The sequence below is a fragment of the Corapipo altera genome, unplaced genomic scaffold (assembly GCF_003945725.1).
Source record: "Corapipo altera isolate COAL_440 unplaced genomic scaffold, ASM394572v1 98, whole genome shotgun sequence".
Taxonomy (NCBI): Eukaryota; Metazoa; Chordata; class Aves; order Passeriformes; family Pipridae; genus Corapipo; species Corapipo altera.
In genome coordinates, this window is record NW_020884914.1 from 4,808,798 (window position 1) to 4,833,640 (window position 24,843).

The following is a 24,843-nucleotide window of genomic DNA, read 5'->3' on the forward strand; positions in this document are numbered from 1 at the left end:
TAAATACACATGTATCCTTACACATATGCTTGAGATAAAATACAAAACATATTAAGCAAACTAAAAGGAGTTTCCAGTCTTATACTTGTGATTTTGTCCGCATTACAAGGATCGCTTCCTATTTATGCAGGCATTGATGCATAAACCAGAGCAGAGAGGGAATGGCAAATCACAGTGGAAAAAAGAAACAGCAGGGAAATTATATTGATGGAATCACAGAGTGGTTTGGGTTGGAAGGGACCTTAAAACTCATTTCATTCCAACTCCCCTGCCATGGGCAGGGACATCACTCACCTACTCAGAGCCCCCTCCAGTCTGGCCTTGAACACTTGCAGGGATGAGGAGTCCACAGTGTCTCTGGGCAACCTGTGCCACGGCCTCATATCCTTATTGCAGATAATTTCTTCCTAATATCTAATCCAAACCTGTCCTCCTTTATCTTAAGGCCATTAATATGATAAGAGTTTTAATTCGCTATCATCCTCTTTATCATTATGAACCTGAAGCAGAAAAAAACATAGCCTTATTGTTACAGTCCCCTCTATTCTTCTACGAAATAAATGGAAAATTATATATAAACTCTTTAAATGTTTCTTTAACAGACGTTCTTGTACCTGTATTTTGTGTCTGGGAGTGAGTCAAAAGGCACTCTTTCATCTTTACACATTTCTTGCCACATGTGACCCTTCACAAGCTCTCCCCAGGGATGGTAAGAGCTGACAAAGCTCTCATTCTTCTCTGAAATGACACAGTAAATTCTACAAGAACAAGACATGGCAATGGTCATCTGGAGGCCTCCAAGAAGGGCTGTGAGCTTCCACCACACTTCCATCCCTCACTAACTCTGATTTTCTAACAGGTTTATTTCTGCTGCACACACCTCAGCACATCAACACTCCTGCAAAGAACTAAGGGAAAAAAGCAAGAGGTTTTTTTCCAGGGCAAGAAGATTCCTTAAACCAGAAATGTGGTACATAGGAGGGCTTTTTTGAGACACTTTATACACAGTGATACAAATAAAAAGTGGTAAATAAATCCCACTTTGCTAAGGCTCATTTATTTTGCTTTACTTCTCTGTGTGCCTTCATCTCTCTGCTTTTCCATGACCACTTATCTGCCTTTTCCTGATCACAGACTGTTCTTGATCTGAGCCTCAGAGTTTCAGATCCCATCATCAATATTAACACTAGGAGAGAACTTGAGAAAATGTGAGTACTAGGATCCCAGTCCAGGAAGGTACTTCAGTATGTGCTTTACTGTAATTTCAGTGCCTTCTTGAACAGGAGTGTTGCTAAACACATGTCAAAATGCCTTCTCTACTGGAGGCTGCCAAATGAAATATGGATTAATTACAAATTTGTAACGTGTGACTTTGGAAGACTGTGGCTTTAAAAGAACTGAAGAATATATGTATTTATACAGTATATTTTGTCAGTTATCTTCTGATAACAAATTTAAAAAAAGAGAAAAGATACATATAAGACAGTAATTCCCTACAGTACAGTGATGATTATTGAGGAAAAATTAAGGTCAGGTAAGACAAGGGTGGCCCAAGTGCATTTTGTTCACTGTTTTGCCTTTAGTGTAATCAGTTATCCCTACCAATAACATATCAAGATCACTACCCACTGTGTTGAGGTTATAGAAAGTATCATGTTTTTCTTGTACATAAATAGTCTGTGGCTTTCTGCTGTGATTTCTGTAATGGTGTCCCCTCAAACTGTGGGTGTGACACAACATATTAGTGCAACAAGCCACCCTTGTGCACTGCAAGAGTTAAACATGTCCCACATTAATGCAAAGGTCATACAGTACAATGAGGTTTCTTCACCCCATTTCTGTATTAATGGGGACTGGGGCATTGTTACACGAATGGTAATAAATGTATCCAGGTGGAAGGATGGGATGTCCTGCTTTTGGACATCCAGAGGCACAGGATGCTCTGTCAGTGCTTTGCCAAAGCCATGCCCAGAAACTGATACTGCCACAAGTACAGCAGCACCTCAAAATTAAGCCTCAGCTGAGCTGCTGATGAAGGAGGGATATGCAAAACTCAGTTAAGAACTAGCCTGTGCTTTAAATGGTTTTCCTCCTACTTCACAAAATTTGACAGCCAAAAACAGCAGACAAGGCCTCAGAGTGCTGATTATTTAAATAGATTACTTTACAAATGTCACTCTTTGCAAACACACAGGCAACATGATTGCTGTTTCTTTCAGCACTGTATCAGAAATAGACTCAATAAATGGGATGTTTAAAAAAATCCAAACATTTATGAATCGCTTGAACCTACTGTACTGTGTCTTGTTTACTGCTGCTCTAGGAAGCTTTTCCTAAAATAACGTGTTAAATCTCAGAGGGATTATCCTGAAATGAAATTTTTAATAACAGCAAAATAAACTCATCCTTCACAGTGCTCTGTGTCTCATGACTTACTGTTAACTCTCAGCTCTCCTCCCTGTTGTACATCTGTGTCTACCAGTAAAATTTTATTATCACCTGCTCCAATTTCAGGTATCTGAAGGAAAGTTTTGCTTTATACATTATACTATGTTCTTAAGAAAAGAAATTACAAACCTAAATTCTGCACATCCAGAAGTCTTATCCATACTGTTTCACAATTCCAGAAGGGAAGACTGAAGGAATGAGGATTGCACTACCACAACAAGAGAAGGTTGAGATTGACATCACTATCTTGAAGCAGAAAATGGTTCACTCTGAAAAGGGTGGAAATAGTGCATTGCCCATGCCCACTCTGCATGAAACCACAGTGGGAGGTCAAATGACAAAATAAAATATTTTTAACTCGGACACTGGGGAAAAGAAACCCCTCCAGTGCAAGTGTAAAATGCCTGAAGAGGTTAGAGAGTCCCTGCGGTTCAAGATCTTAAGAACGGGCCCAACAAATGTCTGTTGGGACTGATACAGGCAAAACTGATCTTGCTTTCAGGAAGAGAAGTAGATTATGGGATTCCACAAGGTTCCTTGCTTCCCTATTTTCCTCCATGCCTATGACACACATCTCTTTTAGGAGGTGGTACACTCCAAGAGGGTATTTTGCATTTTCAATCTTAGGAACACAAAGCACGGCAGGAACCAGTGGCCAGAAGCAGAAATAAGGAGAAACAGAGCCCTGCAGTGTCCAAACTGCAAGGGGAATTAAACACACACACAGTTCATCGGGTAGAAGGGAAACTGAAGCAACTAAAAATTACTTGTTTTAAACACCCAAGATTAAATATCTTCCAAAAGGTCTGCTTTGAGCCAGCCTCCAAGAGAAATTCTGTAGCATGTACTTTCAAGAGGACAGGCTGAATTATCATAATGATCCTTCCTGGCTTGAACATCTTCGAATCTGTGAATTGGAAATTGCTCTTCACAGCAAGAAAATTTTCTTGTATGAATGTATACATTCACTTATTAATATGGAAATAAAAATAAAATAGAAACCAAGACCACAAAGAAACCCCCAAAATCTAGGTTTTGTTACATTAGATAAATGGTTTTTGTTAAAGAGTGTGCAATCAATTTTTAACAAAAATGTTCTGTCCTGAGACAGAGAGAGAAAAAGAAACATATCATATTCAATTTGGTTTTTCTATTTCTGCAGTGGGTAATATATAATCAAAGTCTCCTGTCCTGTTAGAGCACAAAAACTAACTATTAACCACAGCCACAAAGTATGCACATTGGTTTTTTTTTTTCCCAACAAGGCATGGCGTGTAATTAACACTAAGTGCTTGATCTTATTCTTGAATCACAACTTATTTAACAAACAAAACTAATAAATTTGACTTATTTTACAACTTTCATCCTCCCCTCCAAGGAAACACACAGCTTAAGCAGAGTTATGCACACATACAGAAAAACAAAGTGGTAAATGTAACAAATATCATCAATGGTATCAGGGTACAGTATATCCACAAGTTAATTCTTTAGCTTTAGTCATTTAGAGAGTACATTTCAGAGCCACCTCAGGAGTGAATAGGCATCATTCTCAAGAAATAATTCCACAAAGACTTTAAGTGCTTGCTAGTTTGCAGCGTTCCCTAAAAATGCATCTTGGATCTGTTTGGGAAGGTGTCTGATTCTCACCTCACCACCTATTTCTGTGATCTGGAGGCCATATCATACATTTTTTTTTGGCAAAGTAATGGGTGAATGGTGACAAGAAGGTAATTTTAATTAATAAAATTCCAAAAGGTTATGCTGTTTAGTAACAGAGAAGTGTTCTAAATCACATAACAAAAGAAAAGATTTCTAAAGCAACATGGTGAGAGAAGCAGTAGAGGTACATAAAACATCCAAAGTAAAAACTGTGTATTAGAAAAACAGTCTTCAGAATGGTATACAGGAAAATGGGACACTGGAAAGATTACTTGCTATGTCAGAAAAGAAGGACTCAGAAAGAAGCAAATAAAATTATGAAATATGGGCTTAAATAATTACATAGTCTGGCTCTGACCCAAAACTACTTTTAAGTATTTCAGGTACCTCATTCTGACTTCTTGAACTCAGTGGATGAAAGTCTCTACTGAATATTCAACTAACAAACTGAAAATGTAAACCAGAAATTATCATCCTGTCTATCCAGAAGCAAATGTTACACATTTATTAATATTTTCAAATAATCTCTCCCATGCTAAATAAGATTCCAAGAATCACAAGACTACCTCTTCCCTTCTTGATTGTCCATTTCTTATTGGAACCAAGAGAATAAAACTACATTTCTCAGCCTTTTGCTATTATTATGTTGGACAAAGGTTTTTATTAAAAACTAAATTAGTTTGGTTGTGCATAAACCAACCAATAATAATGCAAACGATAATTTTGCAACCAGATACCTTAAACCAGGAACACACCAACCTCAAGATGACCACAGAACAGCATATAAAAATTATATTTCAGACATTTAAACAAGAAAATGCTTCTTGGAGACAAGCACCAAAAATAGACACATTGCCATCACATGAGTTAACACTCAGAATAATTTCGAGGCACATATAAAGGCCATATGCTGTCCAACAAGGTTCTAGGCACTCCTCAGAAGTCCACCAGCTCCAGAGGACTAACAAAGGTATTTAAGAGATTCTATGTCACAGGAACAAAGCATGTTTTCCAGAAAAAAAAAAAAAAAGAATAGTCCCACTTTTTTGCCTTATGAAATACAGGGAACTGTGTCCCATCATCTGCACATGAGACTCAGGACAGGTTTCACCCTCTTTCTGACAAGAGTAAAAATAACGTGAGATACTAAATTCAATTTATATCCAGCTGAAGAGGAAGTTAAAGACACTACATGGAGAGCTAAGGCCAGAGAAAAATAGGAAAGCAATATTTGCAGGTTTGTGTCTTATTAAAGGAAAATAAGATGAATAACAATCAGGTTTGTTTTAGAATTCTCTTGCACATTTCAGTGAGAAGATTTACTGACTGCCCAGAACTTACAGACTCTGTTTACAGACCTGGCACAGAGCTTTTTACATTATTAAAAGACAGGCATTAGACAACAGAAGAGCAAGGTCTGTCTTGCATTTCTGTCCCCCCTCCCTACCACGGAAAAAAAAAAAAAACAAGGCAAAGGAAGACTGATATGAAATACCCACTGACATTTTTAGGTCAATACACTTTCACAGAGCCTGTATAATATTCTGATACAACAAAAATAGTCAATCACTGCAATTTTCTGCCAGGAAAGCATGCTTTCCCAGAATGGCCAACTATAATGTGTTCAATTACAATACAAATCACAAAATATAAGAGCATTTGGTTCTCAGCATTTTTTTCAACAGTAGATGCTATCACATCACTGGAAATGACAAATTCCACTCTCTGCATAAACATTTTATCCATGATTTCAAAAGCCTGCAGTGCCTTCCTCCCTTCACTACCAGTATGCCTCTGAAATCAAAAAGTACCTCACATTTCAGACATAATATGCAAAAAATATATCCCTGTAGTCATCACGAAGAGTTGCCATCATAAAGCTGATTACAGTGACAATTACACAGAATGTGGAACATTACAAGGCATAATATCACGAGCTTTTTAAGTCAGTTGGCAACATTACACCAAATGCCTCTCAAAAATCAGATTTCAAGCATTAGCATCCTTGAAATGCATAGAAAATTTGCTCATGGATTGAAATTGTCTCTTAAAGATATAGTTGTATATAGCATAGCTGTGCCTTAAAGACACAGAGCAGTGCATGGGGCACAGGTTGAGCTGTCACTCAGGTCTCCTGTGCCTTTTACACAGTGACTCTCAAAAATCTACTGCAGATGAAAGTTCATATAAACTTCCTTCTTTCCAAACCTGTGCTTCCCTGTTGGGAACATATTCAGGAAACTTGGCTTACAGTACAGGATGTATATACTGGGCTTAATTGTGCCTAACAATCATCTTGGCCAGCGGAAGGCACTTTCAGATGGGAAATGTGTATGAACATCTGTTACACTTCCCTGTGCCTGATTTTAACTGTTCCTTCATGGAGGAAGGCATAAAAACGAAACCATTCACTCCTGCAGTAAAAAGACCATCTACTCCCTCCAATCCACCGCAGTGTGTCACCTAAAAATGGGACTTGGAGAATCTCATCCCGCGACGGATGGATTTCATTTCCTGTACCAGCAGTGTTCAAAAGGCTCGAGTGGGCTTTAACAACTTCTGCCTCCAAAATAAGTCACCCCAGGAGCCAGGGAAGGCAGTTTCCCAGCACACACTGACCAGTGCTATAATGAAACCAATCCATCTGTTTCCTTTTCCTACGGGACAATCAGTTCTGAAAAATTTCTTGGAGCCATCAACAGTTTCAGGTAACCTTAAGAAGCGTTCAGAAATAAGCCCTTTCACACAGTACTTGCCTTCATTTTATATTTAAGATTCTGAATGAATAAACAAACATGGAACTACAGCGAGTGATTTCTGCAAGTGCACAATTTTCTAAAATGAAAGGGAAACATCAGAATGGAGTTGATGAGGGAATCAAGTAGGAGGAGCAATTTGCCAAAGACTGGCTGGTCTTTTAAGAACTGGGCCTAACCCCAGCTGCTGTGTTCCAGGTTAACCTTAAATCCTCTTGTGTCTGGGTGGTAAAAGGTGAGAGGGAGATTTATGTTTTAAACGGAAAGAGAAGACAAAGACAACATGGAAGGTGGATTTTTAAGAGTTGGTCACATACAGGTTAAGAGAGTTTCAAGATTTCAAGTTCTCTTTATCCTGGTTTTAAACACTACAAGGCCAAAAAAGAGAGTAGAGGGAAAAAAAAAAAGGTAGTGCCTCCTGTCTGGATACAAGATTTTAAAAAAAGTAATAATTAAAAGCGTAATTTCTTCCTCTGTTCCAGAAGGAGGACTGCTCCAATTGCATTTAATTTCCCTCAGTGAAAGGAAAGCTTGTGCTGTTTTCCATGTTCAACTCAGAACAGACTCTTGCGTGACTTGTCACAACAGAACACGTTAGATTGTTCATTCTCCTTGTTCCATCTCAGGACAAGGTAGAAAAGATTGCTGCACTTCTGAAAGGAACATTCCCTGGAAGGAGATGAAGCAGTGAACCCACACTCTGCAGCATGGACCTCCAGAGACAGTTTTCCAATACAGGACAGTCCCCAGGTACCACCGACTTCTAAACCCCTTCATAGTAATTAGTTGCTACAAAAGCATAAGAAAATACAAATTATTTCAGATTCTGAGGATTAGACCTTCTCAAGTATGGCCCAGCCTGTATAGAATCAAATTTTTGAGATTCTGTTAATGATCCTCATGACTTTATTAAGAATTTGAATTTTCTATTTTGTATACAAATAATCAGCATCCTCTTCCATTCTGTTTTATTCTGTTATTCTAATAGCTCTAAATACTTGAAATGAAAGTATTTTCATTCTAACAGGGCATTGGAATACAATTGCAGAGGTTTACTTTTTCTCTGTACCTCAGATGTTAGCAAGATCAAATTTTTTTAAAAAATTTTATTCAAATAATGTTTTTCAGAACAAATCCAAGTCAAAGAGAAAGAAAAACTAGCAAAAATAGAATAGGCTGTTCTGTATTTCTCAAAATATTAAAAATGTATCTCTATTATCTTTTTTTGCACAGGTAAGATCTAATACTTTAGAGAACAAATAAAAAGATACTGAAAAGTTGGTCCAACACCAAACCCACTCTCACAAAAATAAGATAAACCCAAACCCTGCGCACATAAAAATATCCAACACTTAGGGAATAAGGAACCATTTTGCATAGAGCATAAAAACCTTCAAACTTTTTCAGAAATCTGAAGCAGGTCCTGTTTTATATGCCCGGTTCAGCACCCAGCTGAGCTGAGCCCCATTCCCTGAGCTGAGCCCCATTCCCCGGGCTGAGCCCCATTCCCCGAGCCGAGCCCCATTCCCTGAGCCCCATTCCCCGAGCTGAGCCCCATTCCCCGAGATGAGCCCCATTCCCTGAGCCCCATTCCCCGAGATGAGCCCCATTCCCCGAACTGAGCCCCATTCCCCGAACTGAGCCCCATTCCCCGAGATGAGCCCCATTCCCCGAGCCGAGCCCCATTCCCTGGGCTGACCCCCATTCCCAGAGCTGAGCCCCATTCCCTGGGCCGAGCCCCATTCCCTGGGCTGAGCCCCATTCCCCGAGCTGAGCCCCATTCCCCGGGCTGAGCCCCATTCCCTGGGCTGCACTGCCAGGGAAAAGTCATCCCTGGGGAGTGAGGAAGGACTTCTCAGGTTTGCTAATTCACTGAAGTCAGCATCCCTCTGAGGCTAGTGGGGAAATGAAGAATGACTCACTCTGTATTATTACCTACAGGATCATTCACAAATGCAGGAAGAACCTGCTTTCCCTCACCTCCAGTCACCTTTTATCTCTCAGCTAAATGTCATCTTTCTTGCTTTTAACCAACTACATGGTTATAGCTTTTAAAAAGCCTGATGGTGGGGTTTTTTAAACCTGCTATTACTCTCTCTGGAATACTCACCCATGCTTAGGTTGTGATTTAATACAGTTCTAAGATTTTCTCGAGAATGGAAATAAAATGTTTGGAAATTCCCTTTTTTTCCTCTGTTTGGGTTTCAAATGTCAACATGATTTGTGCTCAGAGTGTTTGAAACATGCTTATATTCAGTCCCACTGTCAGGGAAAATAAAGACAGCTGATGTGTACCTGCACAGTTGCTGGTAACTCTCAGAGAAACCCATGTATTTGCATTTTGGCAGGCACACTCTTGCCTGGGGTGGATGTTTTGAAGCTTAAATGTCTAAGATGGCTGGAGATGAATTTGATTGAATTTGCTATATATTAAAATGGTATAAAGAAAACAAGGTGCCATAAACATTTCTCATAGTAAACCAATATAGTAACAACCCACCATTTTCTCCTCCACGATATTTAAATGCTACTAATTAGCATTATTACAGGAGGGCAGTACACGCTTTTGAAATAATATGGCAAAGGACAGAGACATAACAAAAGTGCATTTCCAGCTCTATAAGAGGAAAAAGCCTTGGGATAATAAAGCACCTCATCATACTTTTAATCTCTCGGAATTAAAAAAAAAAATCAATAAAAAAATCAGCATAGTTCAGATCAGTTCAGTGCTTTGAGTACTTTTAGCTTTATTTTAATAAGGAATAAGTTGCTTTTACAGAAGGATATTTTCCAATACTGTCTGAATAACATTTCAGTGAAATGTGCCATGTTTTATTTAATTCAAAGCCTCAAATAAAATCTTAAAAGGCAGACTAGGAACCCTTCTGACTCTTGAATATACAGGCAAGAGACTTTTTCTTTCTTCTCAGCTTGATCAGCAATAAAACAGCATGCAGATTAAAAAAAAAAAATTACATTCTTTACTGATTTAATAAACTCATCAGAATTAGAAGATTAAGTCATCCTCCAAGCCATCTAACTCATGGAACTCTGGCCACTAGAGAAAGAAAAGGAACCAGGATATCAGAATTTACCCTAATCTACAATAACCTGAATCTTGTGGAACACAGTTAGAAGCTCTGACACCTAAAATTTACCTGGATCGATTTCCTATTATCTATTTACAGTGTTCATGATCTGTCACTACATGTAAAAATACCCCCGATTTTTTCAAATTATCTGTGAACCCTTTGGATGCTCATAAATTTAAGCCAGCTGTGATACCTGGCTGGCAAATATCTGCCAGGTGTGGTTCCATCACTCTTAGTGCAGTTCAAATGCAGTTCAAACCCAACTACTTCAGATGGAAGTATTTATATCTGAAATTACGAGGTCCTCACTATATTTTTTTTCCACACCCTGATCTACTGAAACAGACATTTTGTATGTTTTTACAACACCCTGTTTGAAACCAGGTCTGAGCAAACAGTTACCTGCACACCCCAGTTAAAAAAAGCAAGCAAGCAGACAGGCCAAAAGATGTATTTTAACTGGGTTTCTAATGTTAGCTCATGCAACACAGGATAATTTTTCAGAGGGTAAATAGGTGAAATATTCAAGCCAACTCCATTAAAATGATTGTTCTATATTTAGATGTACAAGCATATTTTTATATCAGTCGTGAATCATTCCAATGAAAGCAAAAGAACTTCAAAGTTGTATCTCCTGTCATAATCTGGCCATCAGAACTTTTATTACTGATGATTATGCATGAGTCAGAAAAGAAAAAAAAAAGTCAGCTGAAATTCCAGATCCTCAGAAACAGTCCTATCAGCTCACTGGCTTCTAGCTGGGGAAGCCAAATTAAACAATCTGCCCTTACAGAGAATCCAAATTTTAAAGGCTTTCTCTTATTTACAGGATGAACAAATAAACAGAATTTACCCTAATGAAGGTTATTTTATCTGTGGAAATTATTGTGTTCATGCAAATTCAAATAACCTTGTATTTATTCCACTTAAAAACCTCTGCAAAAGCTGCAGTCAAAAAATTACCCAGTTCTTCCCATACTGAAACACTCCACTGAAGTGTATTCTCCAACACACAAAGTATTGACCGTAATTATAGATCATCATTTCTGGAATTCACTAATACTGGTATTACATGCAAAAGTGGAAAAGGAAAAAAATTCTGTCTGTTGGGTGTCAGATGAAATATTTTGCCTTTTTTTTTGCTGAACTCAGAAAGAAAAAAAAAAAAACAACCCTGACTCTAAGACAACATTGACCCAGCTGACAGAACAAGAGGTAATGCAGTGTTGCCTGACTCATCCAAATTATGTCACCCTCTAATTTCTGAAACAAAGGCTAGTGAGACAAAATTAGATGGGAGGCCACAATAGCCACTTGTTTCTTAGGTGAACTAAAAGGATTTACATAGGCTATCCTTCTTACTAAAATTGACTTTTTGTTCAGTGGGAAAGACATTCCATGTCATTGCCCCTCCCTCTTGCTCCTGTAGGTTCACTCACCGGGTATTTTATGATATCTCTGCACTTATTGGCAAGAAACAAAGGCAGGTTAAAAGAAAAACTCTTGCAGCATCAATAACCAAATAGTTTCAAGCTGTCTGCAGCCTCTTGATCAGGTGACAGGTTTCACCAGTGTGGCATCTTGGCTCCACTGCTTGATCCATGTATCAGAAGGAAAAACAATTAAATCTGCAGTGGTATGGAACAGATCACCTGGAGTGCCATCCTGAGGCACACACAGGACAGTGAAGCAGTCAGGCCCAGCCAACATCGGGTTAAGAAAGGCATGTCCTATGTGACTGACCCTGGGTGACCTCCTTAATGGATGAGGGCAAGGTTGTGGATCTCTGCCTAGACTTCAGAAAAGCCTTTGACACGGTTTCCCACAGCATTCCCCTGGAGGAACTGGATGCTCATTGCTTGGATGGGTGTGCTCTTCACTGGGTAACAAACTGGCTGGACGAGTGGGCCCAGAGGGTGGTGGTGCCTGGAGCTCCATCCAGCTGGGGATGCTCCCAGGTGGAATTCTCCAGGGCTCAGTACTGGGTTCAGCTCTGTCTGACATCATTATCCATGATCTGGACAAGGGGATCAAATGCACCCTCAGGAAGTCTGTGGATGACTGAGTAGGGTGGGAATGTCCACCTGCTGGAGGGCAGGAAGGCTCTGCAGAGGGATCTGGACAGGCTGGATCAATGGGTCGAGGCCACTGTATGAGGTCAAGTGCTGGGTTGGGTCACAACCACCCCCTGCAGCTCCAGGCTGGGGCAGAGTGGCTGCAGTGAAAGGACTTGGGGGTGCCGGTGACAGTGGCTGAACATGAGCCCAAAGTGTGCCCAGGGGGGCAAGAGGCCAATGGCACCTGGCTTGGATCAGAAATAGTGTGGCCACAGGACCAGGGCAGTGACTGTCCCCTGTGCTGGGCACTGCTGAGGCATCTTCAATCCTGGGAGCAGCTTTGGGCCCCTCACGACAAGAAAGACATTGAGGGGCTGGATCATGTCCAGAGAGGGGCAATGGAGCTGGGGAAGGGTCTGGAGCACAAGTGTGATGAGGAGCAGCTGGGGGGGCTCCACCTGGAGAAAAGGAGGCTGAGGGCAGACCTTCCCTCTCTCTACAAACGCCTGAGAGGAGGTTGGAGCCAGGTGGGGGTCAGACTCTGCTCTAGAGTAACAAGACAAGAGGAAATGGCCTCAAGTTGCACCAAGGGAGACTCAAATTGGAAGTGGTTGTCAGGCATTGGAAGAGGCTGCCCAGGGAAACGGTTGAGTCATCATCCCTGGAGGTATTTAAAAAGGGTAAATTAAAAATTAAGCATAGATGTGGCACTTAAGGACATGAATTAATGGTGGACTTGGTAGTGCTGGGTTAAGAGTCAGACTTGATGATCTTAAAGCTCTTTTCCAAGAAACGAGTCTATGATTCCATGATTTCCAGAGATTTAAACATTGCTTACAAAAATCTTCATTTATCAAAGTAACACAGACTACATTCATCACTAATACCACCACTTTACATCTGTTAAAGGCTCTTCTGATACAGAAGGGAGAAAACACTTAGCAAGTCTCAGGCAGAGAAGAAATGTTAGATATACTCCCTCAAAACCAAAACAAGATACACATTCAGATGAAAAGTGATTGCAGTAGTAAAACATATTCAACCTCCACTCACAAAGCACTGGGAGTACAGTACTAGTAATAAGAGACCCTTATCACTTGCAAAGACAGAACAACACAATCAAGCCAGAATAAATCTGCATCTAAGGTAAATCATCTACTTACTGCACTTCAAAGAGGCAATTCAGCCAATGTAAACAGAAATTACACACTGCATTCCACTAGATCATAATCTAAACCCAACAGAAACAACTATACACCACTTCAGGCAACACGGGAAGGAAAAATTAAAACCTCTCATCACTGCTATTTCAAATGCATTATTCAAATAAAACCTGCTAAATTACAAAAGCTTTTTCGTGCAAAGTGTCACAACAAATCCATGGCATTTTCCAAGACTGGATTGCCAGAAAGCAAGTGTGATTTTTGCAGGTAGCCTCACACAGCAGCATCTGCAAATATTCTGCATACACTCCCTGCTAGCACTTCCCAACACAGCAGCAAACCAAGGATTTTCCAGATGGGTACAGTGATGGCACCGTGATAAGTTTGCACCACTACTTTTCACAGCATATTTTAAGTAATTCTCTCAGCCCTAAAATAAAATGGAGCTGTCTCCAGATTACCACATTTTCAGCTGTCAGTTCAACACACTAGTTAACTGGTTACGGAAAATCAGATGCACGGAAAAAAAAATATAAATATCTTAAGAATAATTTAAACTTAAGAATGATGTATTTAAAAGCACAGAAATTCCCTGTTTATTGAAATAGTTACCTCAACAGCTTTCCATTTCCTACTTTTTTCTCCACCCTCCCCTTCACCACCACATAGATAAACAAGCAAATGAAAAGGTTTTAGCTTAGCTGGTTGAAATCTTTAACAATAAAAACATTAAACCTCCAGAACTCTTAGAGCTTTTCTGGTCACTATGTTAAAATAAAAGTATACTTTAAAAATTACTGACCATATTCAAATATAATCCCATCTTTATCATCTTTATATTTAAGTAGCACATTCTGTATTAAATAGAAGTGTCTGACTATTTAGAACTTTCCAGTTTACTGAAAAGTCTGAGAAAACTTCAACTTCAATAATTTTTATAATAATGCCTATGAACTCCTTTTTCTCTGCTAAATGGAAATTGAACCACTCAAACCAGCCATGTAATAAATAATTTAGCATCCATTATTAGAGTGTTATATATTGCTCATGTGTTTTTAAAATATTTTATCATAAACCTAACACTCCAAGTAACCAGAGCAATTGCAGAGATTTTATATGCCTGAACCACTCAGAGCCATAGAAGATGTGGAGACCTTTAAGTTATTATTTAACAAAACACAATATTCGATGAATTGTGAGACAGTTTTTTCGATGCTGCACTTTGTAATTTTAATGATAAATAAATGGATCTTGGTTTCAGGTTTACCCTGAGAACACATGAGATGGTGGAGGAGCACACACAGCCACTCCTCCTGGCAGCAGGGCCATGCTCCCACACCCTGGCCAGTGCACATGGACCTTTTCCATGGACACCCCAGTGACTTCCCCGCTCATCCGGACATACGGGCTCCCCCTTGGGAATCAAATGACAGAACTGGGATGGGAACCAAGGTCAGGATAAGAAGCCTTTCACTGGATTGACACAATCCTGGATGACATTTTTTTTACCTCCCTTGCCAGGACAAACAGCAGGATAGTTTTGCCCCAGCGGAGGCCTTGCTGCCCACAGCACACACAGGGGTTGCACTGCAGAGCCCGTTCGGGTCCTGTGACAGCCCATGAAGCCACCAGGACATCCTCTGTGCCAAGGCAGAAAACATCTCCCCACCCACATGAGGCATCATGCTATTTATGCATCATTTGTACTTTCATGTGATTTTTTTTTTTTTTACTCCTACAGTTTCACTCAGGAGAAGCAAGGAAGAGGAAAAGAACATTTTCTCATTTAAAAATGCGTTAATACATCAGAGGCAATAACAGCACCATCATTCTAATAAGGTTTTTTTAGGGTACATTTAGTTATTGGAAAATAAAACTAAGTTTGCAAGTTAGTTTTTGCAAGTTATAGTTGAACACCTCAGTAGCCCTGGACCTTCTCTCTCCAAGAACACATGTATTTCCTTTTTCACCATCTCACTCAAACATATGATCTCAGTAAGAGGAAAACAAAGCTCCTTAATAGAACACATGGAACTGGGAAAATGCATATTGTTGCTCATATAAGGTGTTTTCAGAGATGTACCCATGGTATCTGCCCTTTTTTTGTTCATCCCAGGGCTCACACATCCCAGGAGTCCATAACAAGCCGGGGGGACAAAAGCAAGCAGAGGATGTATGACAGAGTTTACTGATCAGTTTAGGAGGAGAGGCTGGAACAGGTTGCACATGCACAGCACTAAGGAAAATAATATGCAGCTCCTCAAGGTGCAGAACCTCTGAAGATTAACATTCCTCCACGGAGATCTGAGCTCTCTCTTGCTCAGTCATGCAACACAAAACATAACAAAACCCCAAAGCAGTCCCCCAAATCTCTAAGCAATACTCTACACTGTTTTCATATGCAATCTAGGAATATAACCAATTGGAAATCACGAGGAATCTCAAATTAGAAATACATCTATTTTCTGTAGAAATCTGTGCAAGTAAACAAACTGCATTCTTACAAGCCCATAAAATGTTAAAACTGCCTCATATTCAAAAATACTTCAAGGTTGTGATTTCAACCTGCAACCCAGAAAAAAACCCATTTGCATAATCAGTTTATCAAGGCATATTTTTTTGAACAAAAATTTCCATTAAAGTACTGAATGTTATGTAATTACTGCTTAGAAGAGGATGATATAAATATGCCTATCAGGTGTCCTTTGCATTATTTATTTTGGATACTTAGGTTTACTCTAAGAGACAAACAATAACCATTCTAGTGTCATAAGCTGACCAGAGATACTAACAATGTAATTAAAAACTTAGGGGGAAAAAGCAGTCAAGCCATTTAATGCTGTAATTTGCTCACTAAGACAATAACTCAAATATCTGCTTTCTTTCTAAAATGCAATTTTCAGGTTTGACATCAGAGAGAGAGAGAGAGAGAGAAGACAAGAGACTTGAGAAGTATCCACATGATGTACACTTTCCAACTGCACCTGTAAACATATCTATTTTTTTTGGTTGTTTAACAGTTCTTATTGCTTGACTATTTTAGATCTATGCTAAAGGAGTAGAACAGGCCTGGATATATCTTTCTAAGGAAAGAAAGAAAAGGAAAAAGACTGAAATAAGGCATCCCCAATTTTCAAAGGGCCCTTTCTTCTAATCTATCTGCTTGGATAATGCGTCCAGAGTGGCATTTTGTAATGACAGCAACTTTCCAACAAATCAATAGTTATTTAATTCCCAACAAGCTCTCGAGTCCATTAAACCTGATTACATTCACCCATTTCAGTTGGGTGCAGTTATTTTTCCTACACCGGCACTTAATCTATAACAGGAACTTATGAGAACTTTCAAAAGCAATTTCAACATCAATCAGCATAGAGTGAAAGGCACGATTTGCTTGTAATTATTTATTGGACAGGATGGCACAGGGGCTGACTGAGCTCCAGTGTCCGACCTTCACCCCCAAATTCTAATGGATATCAAGGCCTGCTTGATGTGTTCAGATGTGCTCCCATGTCTCACTGCACAAAAAATAGCACCAGCTTGCACACCTCAGAAGGCACAGGTTTTCAACAGCTGAGAGTGGCCACTGTGCAATGCTATATTTCTATTTTAGATCTATGTGTCTGATATCAAGCCTGAAGTGAAGATCATAACTCACAGTCTTTGATTACTGAAGGGACCTGTATGGAAAACCACCTGTTTCATGCTGTGATTGTCCCTCTCTGCCAGCAAAATGCTGCAGTAGAGGAGCATAATGAAAATTTCCCTCTTCCTCACAGTTCATTTGACTCATCACTAGCACAGCACAGAAAAGCCCTCATGTCTTGACCCTGTTAATGCATAATATCTACCTACGGTCACAAGGTACCTTTCCTTCCACTTTGTCAATGCTTGGAAATGTTATTTGAATTCTTTCTTGATGTCTTCCAATAATGCAAACAACAGGATACTTTTTGCTTAATTAGCATCTACACAATCTATTAAAAATCCTAAGTCCAATAGCAGAAACTTCAGTAGCACCACTTTTTGATAAAAATAAAATCAAATCAAAAGCAGACAACACAACAACAACAACAATCTAGTAATTGCCGGTTAACTCCTAGAACACAGAACTCTTGCCCTGTAGCAAGATCTTACACTTCAAGGGTTCAAAAGAATTAATGGAATGTGTATAAATATTCTGTGCAGGTGATATTTTTCTATACACACAAAACCACAAACCCTGTGTGACGCATAACATACGAATTAATGCACATTTAACACTATTCCTATTTGCTGTGCTAAAACACTTAACCTAAACACATCATGGTAAGTTACTTTGTCTTATGACCTGCCGTGGGAATGCTGACTCCCTCAGAAACCTGGAATGGATAGCAAATCCTCTGCCCTGTGGTCAACCTTGTGAAGCAAAGGCATGAATGTTAAACAGCAGACAAATCAATACAAGCAAATATAGCTCAACTACACCATTTATTCAGCCATGAGAGATGTCAATACACAGATTAGGGTGATCCATCTTTTTGATTTCCTACTGTCTTCCCACTGACTACATGAGAGCTTTTGCCTGTATTAAAAGTGTTTGCTTTCTCAACCATAAAAATTCCAATTATTGCTCTAAGTGCACTAGAGTTAAGTTGCTTGTTGGAAGCGGCCTTGCATTACCTGAACAAGTCCAGCGAAGTATGGTGCTGCCGGCAGAATCATGGGCACTCCATAGGGATGTAGCAAAACTCCTTGAGACGACAACATGGTTTAAGTGATAGTATTACTCCCAACTAAAGCTAAACACATCAATTGAAAGTTAGGGGAAAATCTATATACCAACTTCTTCCAAACTCAGAGCTAGAACCAAATAACTTCTGTCAGGGGCAAAGCCCACATCAGCTGTAAAAAAAAGAAAAAAATTGACGTCAGCAACTCTTAAATGTTAAAATTTTCTTCAGAGACAACAGATAGAGACAACAGCTGCAAACCTAACTCTACCAAAAAAGGAAGGTGCTATTTTGGGACCAGCTTAAGTAACATGACTAAGCCTACTACTCTTTATCAGTTCAGATTTTCAAGTACTACACATATAGAGATCAAATTCTGTACACAGGTCCACTAATTAGAATTAATTTTCCTATCAGTTCTGGCATATACATGACAACAGTTACTATTAGAAGCCATTTTAAAAATAATCAGGTTTATCACGATTGCATAAGTAAACATTTCCCTGAATTTATAAGCTGTTAAACAATATTCATGTGAGTGTTTAAACTTAAGTCTGTCACAGTGGGTACATACCCTGTTTTGATTAATTGCATTTTCCTTGTTTGTTTTGAATATTTGAGCTAACTGATACAAGCTAACTACTTCTACAAGTGTAAATTATATCTTAACGGCTTTTCTAACCTTTCACAACATCTATGTTGTTACATTGATATAACTATTTTAAAAAGACCAAATTTGCCCAATAGAGTACTTGAAATCCGTCCTCCAATTCAACTTACACTAAGAATGTAAGAGACAAAAAGAGTGAAATTTAGGTTGTTTTCCTCCCTAAGGAAAACAGGTTTGATTTTAAACATACTACTTGCAAGACATTCTCTTCCACAGCTAATTCTTACTTTAGACAAAACAAACTCAGTCATTAACACCTGTTTCACATGGAATGCATCTTCGATTGCAGATATGGCTAATGACAAGAATTACAGTTGAGCAAGACTAGTTTTTTATTTCAACAAGGAATTACTTAGGTACTTACAACTTCATGTTACAAGAAAAAAAAAAACACAAAAACACAAAAAAATCTTCTCCTACAGTCTTCGAATAACCAGGGTGCTTCACACCACTAATTTCAGCTCCTTGATTTTGTTGCATAATTACTTTTCCAGATAACTAATTGCAGACAAGATTTGATGTGATACTCAATTATTTAATGTCACATTCTGACCATCGTGAAAGGTTCCCAGTAATTGATTCTCATGTATCACGGCAGCCGTGGTGCAGGAGTCACAAATCTACCTCAGCAGCTGCAGGCTGGCCCTTGCTTCTCTCAGCCTTCGACCATTTCTAACTTTAGCTGTTGAATTGTGACCCTCTGGGATGCTCTCTGGAGACCCTGCCAGTGAGGACAGCGATTGTCACATGATGGAGTGATGTTTACCCAACTCCATCTCCCGTTACAGAATCACTTCACTTTTCTGCTGGGGATAACGCTGGTCACACTGGTTATCTCACTGTGCTCAGGTGTAAATCTGATTTCTTGTTCTTTTCTTATTGAGAACCTTGCAGTTTAATTATTAAGAGTGCAGTAGGGCTGACACATCGTGGATTTTTTCAAATGGTTTTCATCAATTCCGATACAAAACGAGTCATGAGCTTTCACACAAATATATAAACAAAAGGTATATATGAGAAAGCCACTTGCAGTGACAACTCACCTAAAAGTATTTAATTTCTTAAAAAAAACCCCACAACTTCATTTTAACTACCGCCTAATTGTTTCATCTAGCAGACTGAGCTGCATTTGAAGAGAAAGATTTCTTTCACCCAGGAATGGAGATTATAAAATGGATACTGCAAGCTTTACTCAAATGACTCCAGTGGGACAACTGACATAAATAAGACTGTTAAATTGCTCTGTAAAATCCCTAGCAGGTTTTTTTGTTTCAGCAGGTATGTATTTGATAAGATGTTAGAAAACCTAAAGGAGAAGACTTGTATAGGGAAGCACAAGCTTAAGGGAAGCTTTTCTGTGATCTGTTTTGGGACAGATTTTTTTTTTTTCTTTCACATTTTCTTTAATTATTCTGGCACAAGGCAACACGCTGATGAAATTTCCTGATGACACAAACTTGGAAGGTACTGTCAAGACTGAAAAGGATAAGAATATTACATAGAAAGAACTGCTAAACCTTATGGGCTGCATTAATAGAAATGGGATGAAATTCAATAGTACAGAACACAAGATCATGATTCTGCTAATAACAGAAACTGCAGCTCTAAACTCAGGAGGAAGAAAAGCAGGATCTCACTGCTTCTGTTTAAAGAATCTGAGCTGCTAGTGTGATGCAAATTAGAAGTATTTCTTAATTAATTTTACGTCTCAATTAATTTCCTGATTTCTTAGAGGTTCTCCCACTAGCATACAGTTTCCTTCATTCACATTTAAAAAAAAACAAACAAAAAAGTCAAATTCAAACACAATAGCTGTAGAGAAATTCCTCTTTGTATTCAGGGGAATGGAACAACTATGCTGCAACAGGAACCTGAGGTGGATTTGTTTATCCCACCAAAACAATCTGTGAACAGGGAAGAAAACAGTAGGAGGAAGGGACTGTTTAAGCTAAGGACAATCCTGACACTCTAAAAATCAAGAAAAACCTTGTTATGAATAAATTTAGGCTGAAAATATTTTTTTTCAAGGGTTTGTTTTTGGGTTTGGTTTTTTTTAAGTATTTTGGTCTTGGTTAATGAGGGTCTAGAACAAAACACAGTAACAAAAAAGGGTGGCTTATAACAGGCAATTATATGATGCCAATAGTAGTCTGAACTCAGCAACTCCCAGGAGGACCCTTCCAGTCCTTTGCAAGCAGCATAAACATTCAAGAACAATGAAAACATCCAATGTCTAAAAAGCATTTATAATTTCTACATTGCAGATTGTAACACAGAAAAATAAACTTGAAAAACAAACGGTAGTTACCTGTTTTAAGGTAAGGCTGTTTTGCTTGCCTCACTATAACAACTTCTAGAAGTCTGGCAGTATGGCACTCCAAAGCCAAGCTCTGACTCTCTGGGGGGCTCTCTGAGGATGTCCCATGTGTGCACCAGCTACCTAAGTTCTCACAGACCTCTGTGAACCAGAAGCACAGAGGTACAAACAGAGCTTTACTCGTGTCCCTGCCCCGTGCCAAGCTCTGAACTCACCAGTGCAACTGCAGCAGCTTCACCACTTTATACCAACACATTTGTGTCCTGCCTCCCAGTCACACAAAAAAGGAAATTTGGGTTATTTTGCAGTTCACCAGTAATGGTCACTCCAGTTTGGCAAGAACATATTGAACACGTGAAATTTGAGCGTAAAGAGCGCTGAGAACTCAGAGAGTGAATATATGAAATTTGAACACAAAGAGTGCTGAGAACTCAGAGAATGAGCCAGAATGGTGTTCAAATAAACAAATAAGCTGATAGGTCTGTTTTATTTTAGCATGGTAAAGGTTAAGCACAGACCTAAACATTTTTGGTAGGACAAAGCCAGAATGGTCAGGACACAGTACATCCATCACCTGCCTGAAGCCACAGGGGGGGTGACAGCACGTACTTCCTGCCCACTCCAGGATTCCTACTCCCTGCAAAAAAATTAAGTTATGTGTAGGTGGAAAAGGGGAGATCATCTATTTTAAACAACTATATAGCTTTCAATTCCATTACATTCTAGAAAATTATAATGTTGGTAGGAAAAAAAAAAAAAAAGACATGCTAAGCCATTTTCAGTGTGCTAATGCAGGCCACATTGCCTTCAGCCCTTGGTTTCCAATTTTGGGTTTTCCAGCCCAAAACCTGGTTTGTTTCTATTTAATTAAAAATTTTCATGTATTTTCTGCAATTGAAAATTGATTTCAAAAATGAGAGAGGAGGAAAGAATGAGAAAAATAGATGAACACTAGTTTGCACAAATAAAATGTGCCATCTTATTTGTTTCATTGCTGCACAATTTTGCTAAAAGGTAGGTATTATTTAAGAAAAGCTGGTTTTAACGGTGGAGAGCGTAGGTTAAGCAAGTTAAGGTAGCAGTAGAAGGTCACAAAATATAGAAGTATTTCAGGCCCAGCAGTCTAATACAACAATCTTCTGTTTTAGCACAGAATTCAAGTTACTGACAGTGGTGCTCTAATATTAATTTTATTGAAGACTTGCTAAGAAGTCATTTAAAATGGAAAGGAAATGGAGACTGCTGTACAGTAGGGATGCACAGAGACAGAAATAAAGCCAGAATTATGCCTGAAAACTGAGCTACACATTCGGGCAGAATAAGAAAAATGAAAATGATGCAAGAAAGGTCAAGGTTTTGATCCCACCTGCATAGAACATGTAAATGGCACATTAGACAATGACCAAAATACTTCCCCAAGCAGAAGCAGATGCTTAGGTTTTGCTGTGGTTCAAGGGAAGGAAAAAAAAAAAGACTTTAGCAACTTCCCTGGGGCCACAATGCCTGGAAAAGGCAGATCCCTGCAATGCAGTCATCAGCCAATCAATGATGTATGCTCTAATCAGATTTTGACAGAAGTAATCTATTTAGACCATCTTTCTGCCAAATAATTAATTCTTCTTAATGCCTGTATCTAGTTCAAAATACCACAACAGTTCTTGCAAATGCTCAACGACACCAATGAACTTCAAATAATTTCTACTTCCTTCCAACACTGGCGTAACTTTCCCATCTCTCAGATCATAAATAATTCAGGTACCACTTTGGCACCCTCTCTATGCTATGTCATATTTGTTTCTTTTAAGTTCTTCTTCAAGCCTCTTATTTCTGGCCACCTTTCCTATTCTCCATTTTCTCTAAGGTTTCCCAGTGGTTTTCTGGTAAAGGAAAACCCAAAACTGAAAGGACAGATTAGTTTCCAAGTCTCCTGATAATTTCCCTCATCCACAGCAACTTTAGATTGCTGTCTCTAAAAAAGTATTAGCAGACACCAGCAGCACACATGCTTTGAAAGAGAAGGTGAGTTGCCATTGATTAGCAGTGCCTGAGCTAAGCAGACCCAGGCATTAAATGAAATACTGATAGACAGAAAAACTTGGTCTGCACATTTCCCCCCACCCTCCCCAGCACAACTGGTGACACTTATAACTCCTACTACTTGTCTTCCAAAGATTATTTCCACCTTTCTGCAAAAGCCATTTAGGACCAAAGGCTCTTCAAGTGCTCAGAAGCACTATCCAGACTTGACCCCTGCCCTCAGCTGGGGGCATCCTCCTCCCCTGTTCCATCCTCCTAAGCAAAGTTTGAAGTATGTGTAGGAGCTTTTCCAGCCAGGTATGAATTCCTCAGCCAGTTCCTATCACACATCACAGCAGAACTGACATACAGCATGTTTTAGTGACTTTTAAAGTAGAAAATATCACCTATACAAATCAGAGATATCTACTGATCTCATACTGATACAAGTGTGGTGGATGAAGTCAGAGTTTCTGGAGTTTACCAAGCATCTCTCTTTATATTAGTGAATAGAATATTGATATAAGGATATAGATAAAAGATAGAGATATGTAAGGATATAGAAACTGTTTACAACTTAGAGAAACCATCATTTTCAAGTATGTGGAACACTTGTGGGATACAGCAGATTAGGACTTAATACATTTTTCTTCAGAACTTAAAGTTTCTATTTAAAAACTACATTAGCATTTAACAATTACGTTAGCTCTTGGGAGCACACTGAAAGAATCAGCCAGGTTCATTTTGACCTGCTGCTAGTTTTTAATCAGACACTACTGAAGTTCAACTATTCCCTTTTTCTTCTAAATATAAAATGATGGCAATTTTTGAGATTTCAAAGATGCATAAAGGTAAATAGTTACAGTCTTACTGACTATGAGAACTTCAGAGAGAATCACTTCACACAAAAACTTCAGAAACATATTTTGGAAACTATTCATAGCTCTAGAAAAATCAAGGCTTTCACCTTGTAGGCCGATTGGTCTTATAACATTTGAAGTGCAACACTGCAGCAAATGTTGGTGTCTGAGTACACAGCCAATCCTTTTTCTCTTCTTTAAGTAACCTGAAACTTTCTTTTTTGTTGTCAGTAGCGTGCACTGCGCTCTAGTATCTCACTGGTTAAAGAATGGCATGTTTACTTTGCATTTCTTTTGGAATGCTTAGACAAAGATCACTTCTCATTTTGCTCCTTGCATTGCCCCAAAACACATCCTTTTGCTACCTCAGCAGCTATACAGTACTTGTCATCACCTCCCATGGGCTCACTTCAGCCTGTTCCTACCCCAGCTCCTACTGCCAACAACTGAACAACTAATACTTTTCATTTTGCCTTGAATATTACACTCCTACCGCTCCTAACCAAACTGGAAATGGCATTGATGCTTTCCCCTGAAATTGCCTGATATCAGATAAAACTTCTTATAAACACTTATAAATGTTTCTCTTTCAGCCCATTAAACCTCCTCTTGGCCAGAACCCCCCACAGAAACATTGACTGGGGGATGAACTGACTGTCCAGTGGTAAATTCCTTTAGAAGAGAACTGTGTCTGCTACAGGAGATCACCATCTCTGACAGCAATACAAAAGAACACACACATTTCAAAGGTACACACCTACTTAGCTTCACTTTTCCAGGAACTCCTGAAGGCAAGCCTTGCCCGCCTCTCCATCCTTGGAAACCTTCAGTTCTTTCAGACTAGATTGCTGGAGATATGTATTTGTCTCCTGACAGCAGAGAGAGTGATTTACCCTTCAGTGAGTCACAAAACACATTCACTTACAGAGGAGATAAATGTGTGCTAGAGAGGGGAAGCAGGTTAAAGCTGGAGTCAAGGGATGCTCTCTGGCTGGACTTCCCTTTGGTTACTACAGAAATGTAGGGGCCTGTCATCATCCCTACATATCACGGCACAAAAGCAGACAACAATCTGTGAACAACTACTCTCTAA

General features: G+C 39.1%; 1 protein-coding gene across 30 annotated transcripts in view; it reads right to left on the bottom strand.

The window, feature by feature from the left end:
* Positions 1-24,843, bottom strand: part of RBFOX1 (RNA binding fox-1 homolog 1) — a 1,158,532-nt gene that overhangs the window by 222,574 nt on the left and 911,115 nt on the right. For 2 of the 30 annotated variants that reach the window (XM_027654837.1, XM_027654836.1), the window contains exon 2: positions 17,838-18,059. The exons of 25 other annotated variants lie outside the window; for them this stretch is intronic. In XM_027654837.1, coding sequence (XP_027510638.1) covers positions 17,838-17,924 — 87 coding nt within the window. In that variant the 5' untranslated portion in view covers positions 17,925-18,059. Of the gene's footprint in view, positions 1-17,837; positions 18,163-20,865; positions 21,019-24,843 lie in introns of those variants that run through there. 3 more of the 30 variants (XM_027654838.1, XM_027654850.1, XM_027654849.1) reach the window with 3 other exon arrangements.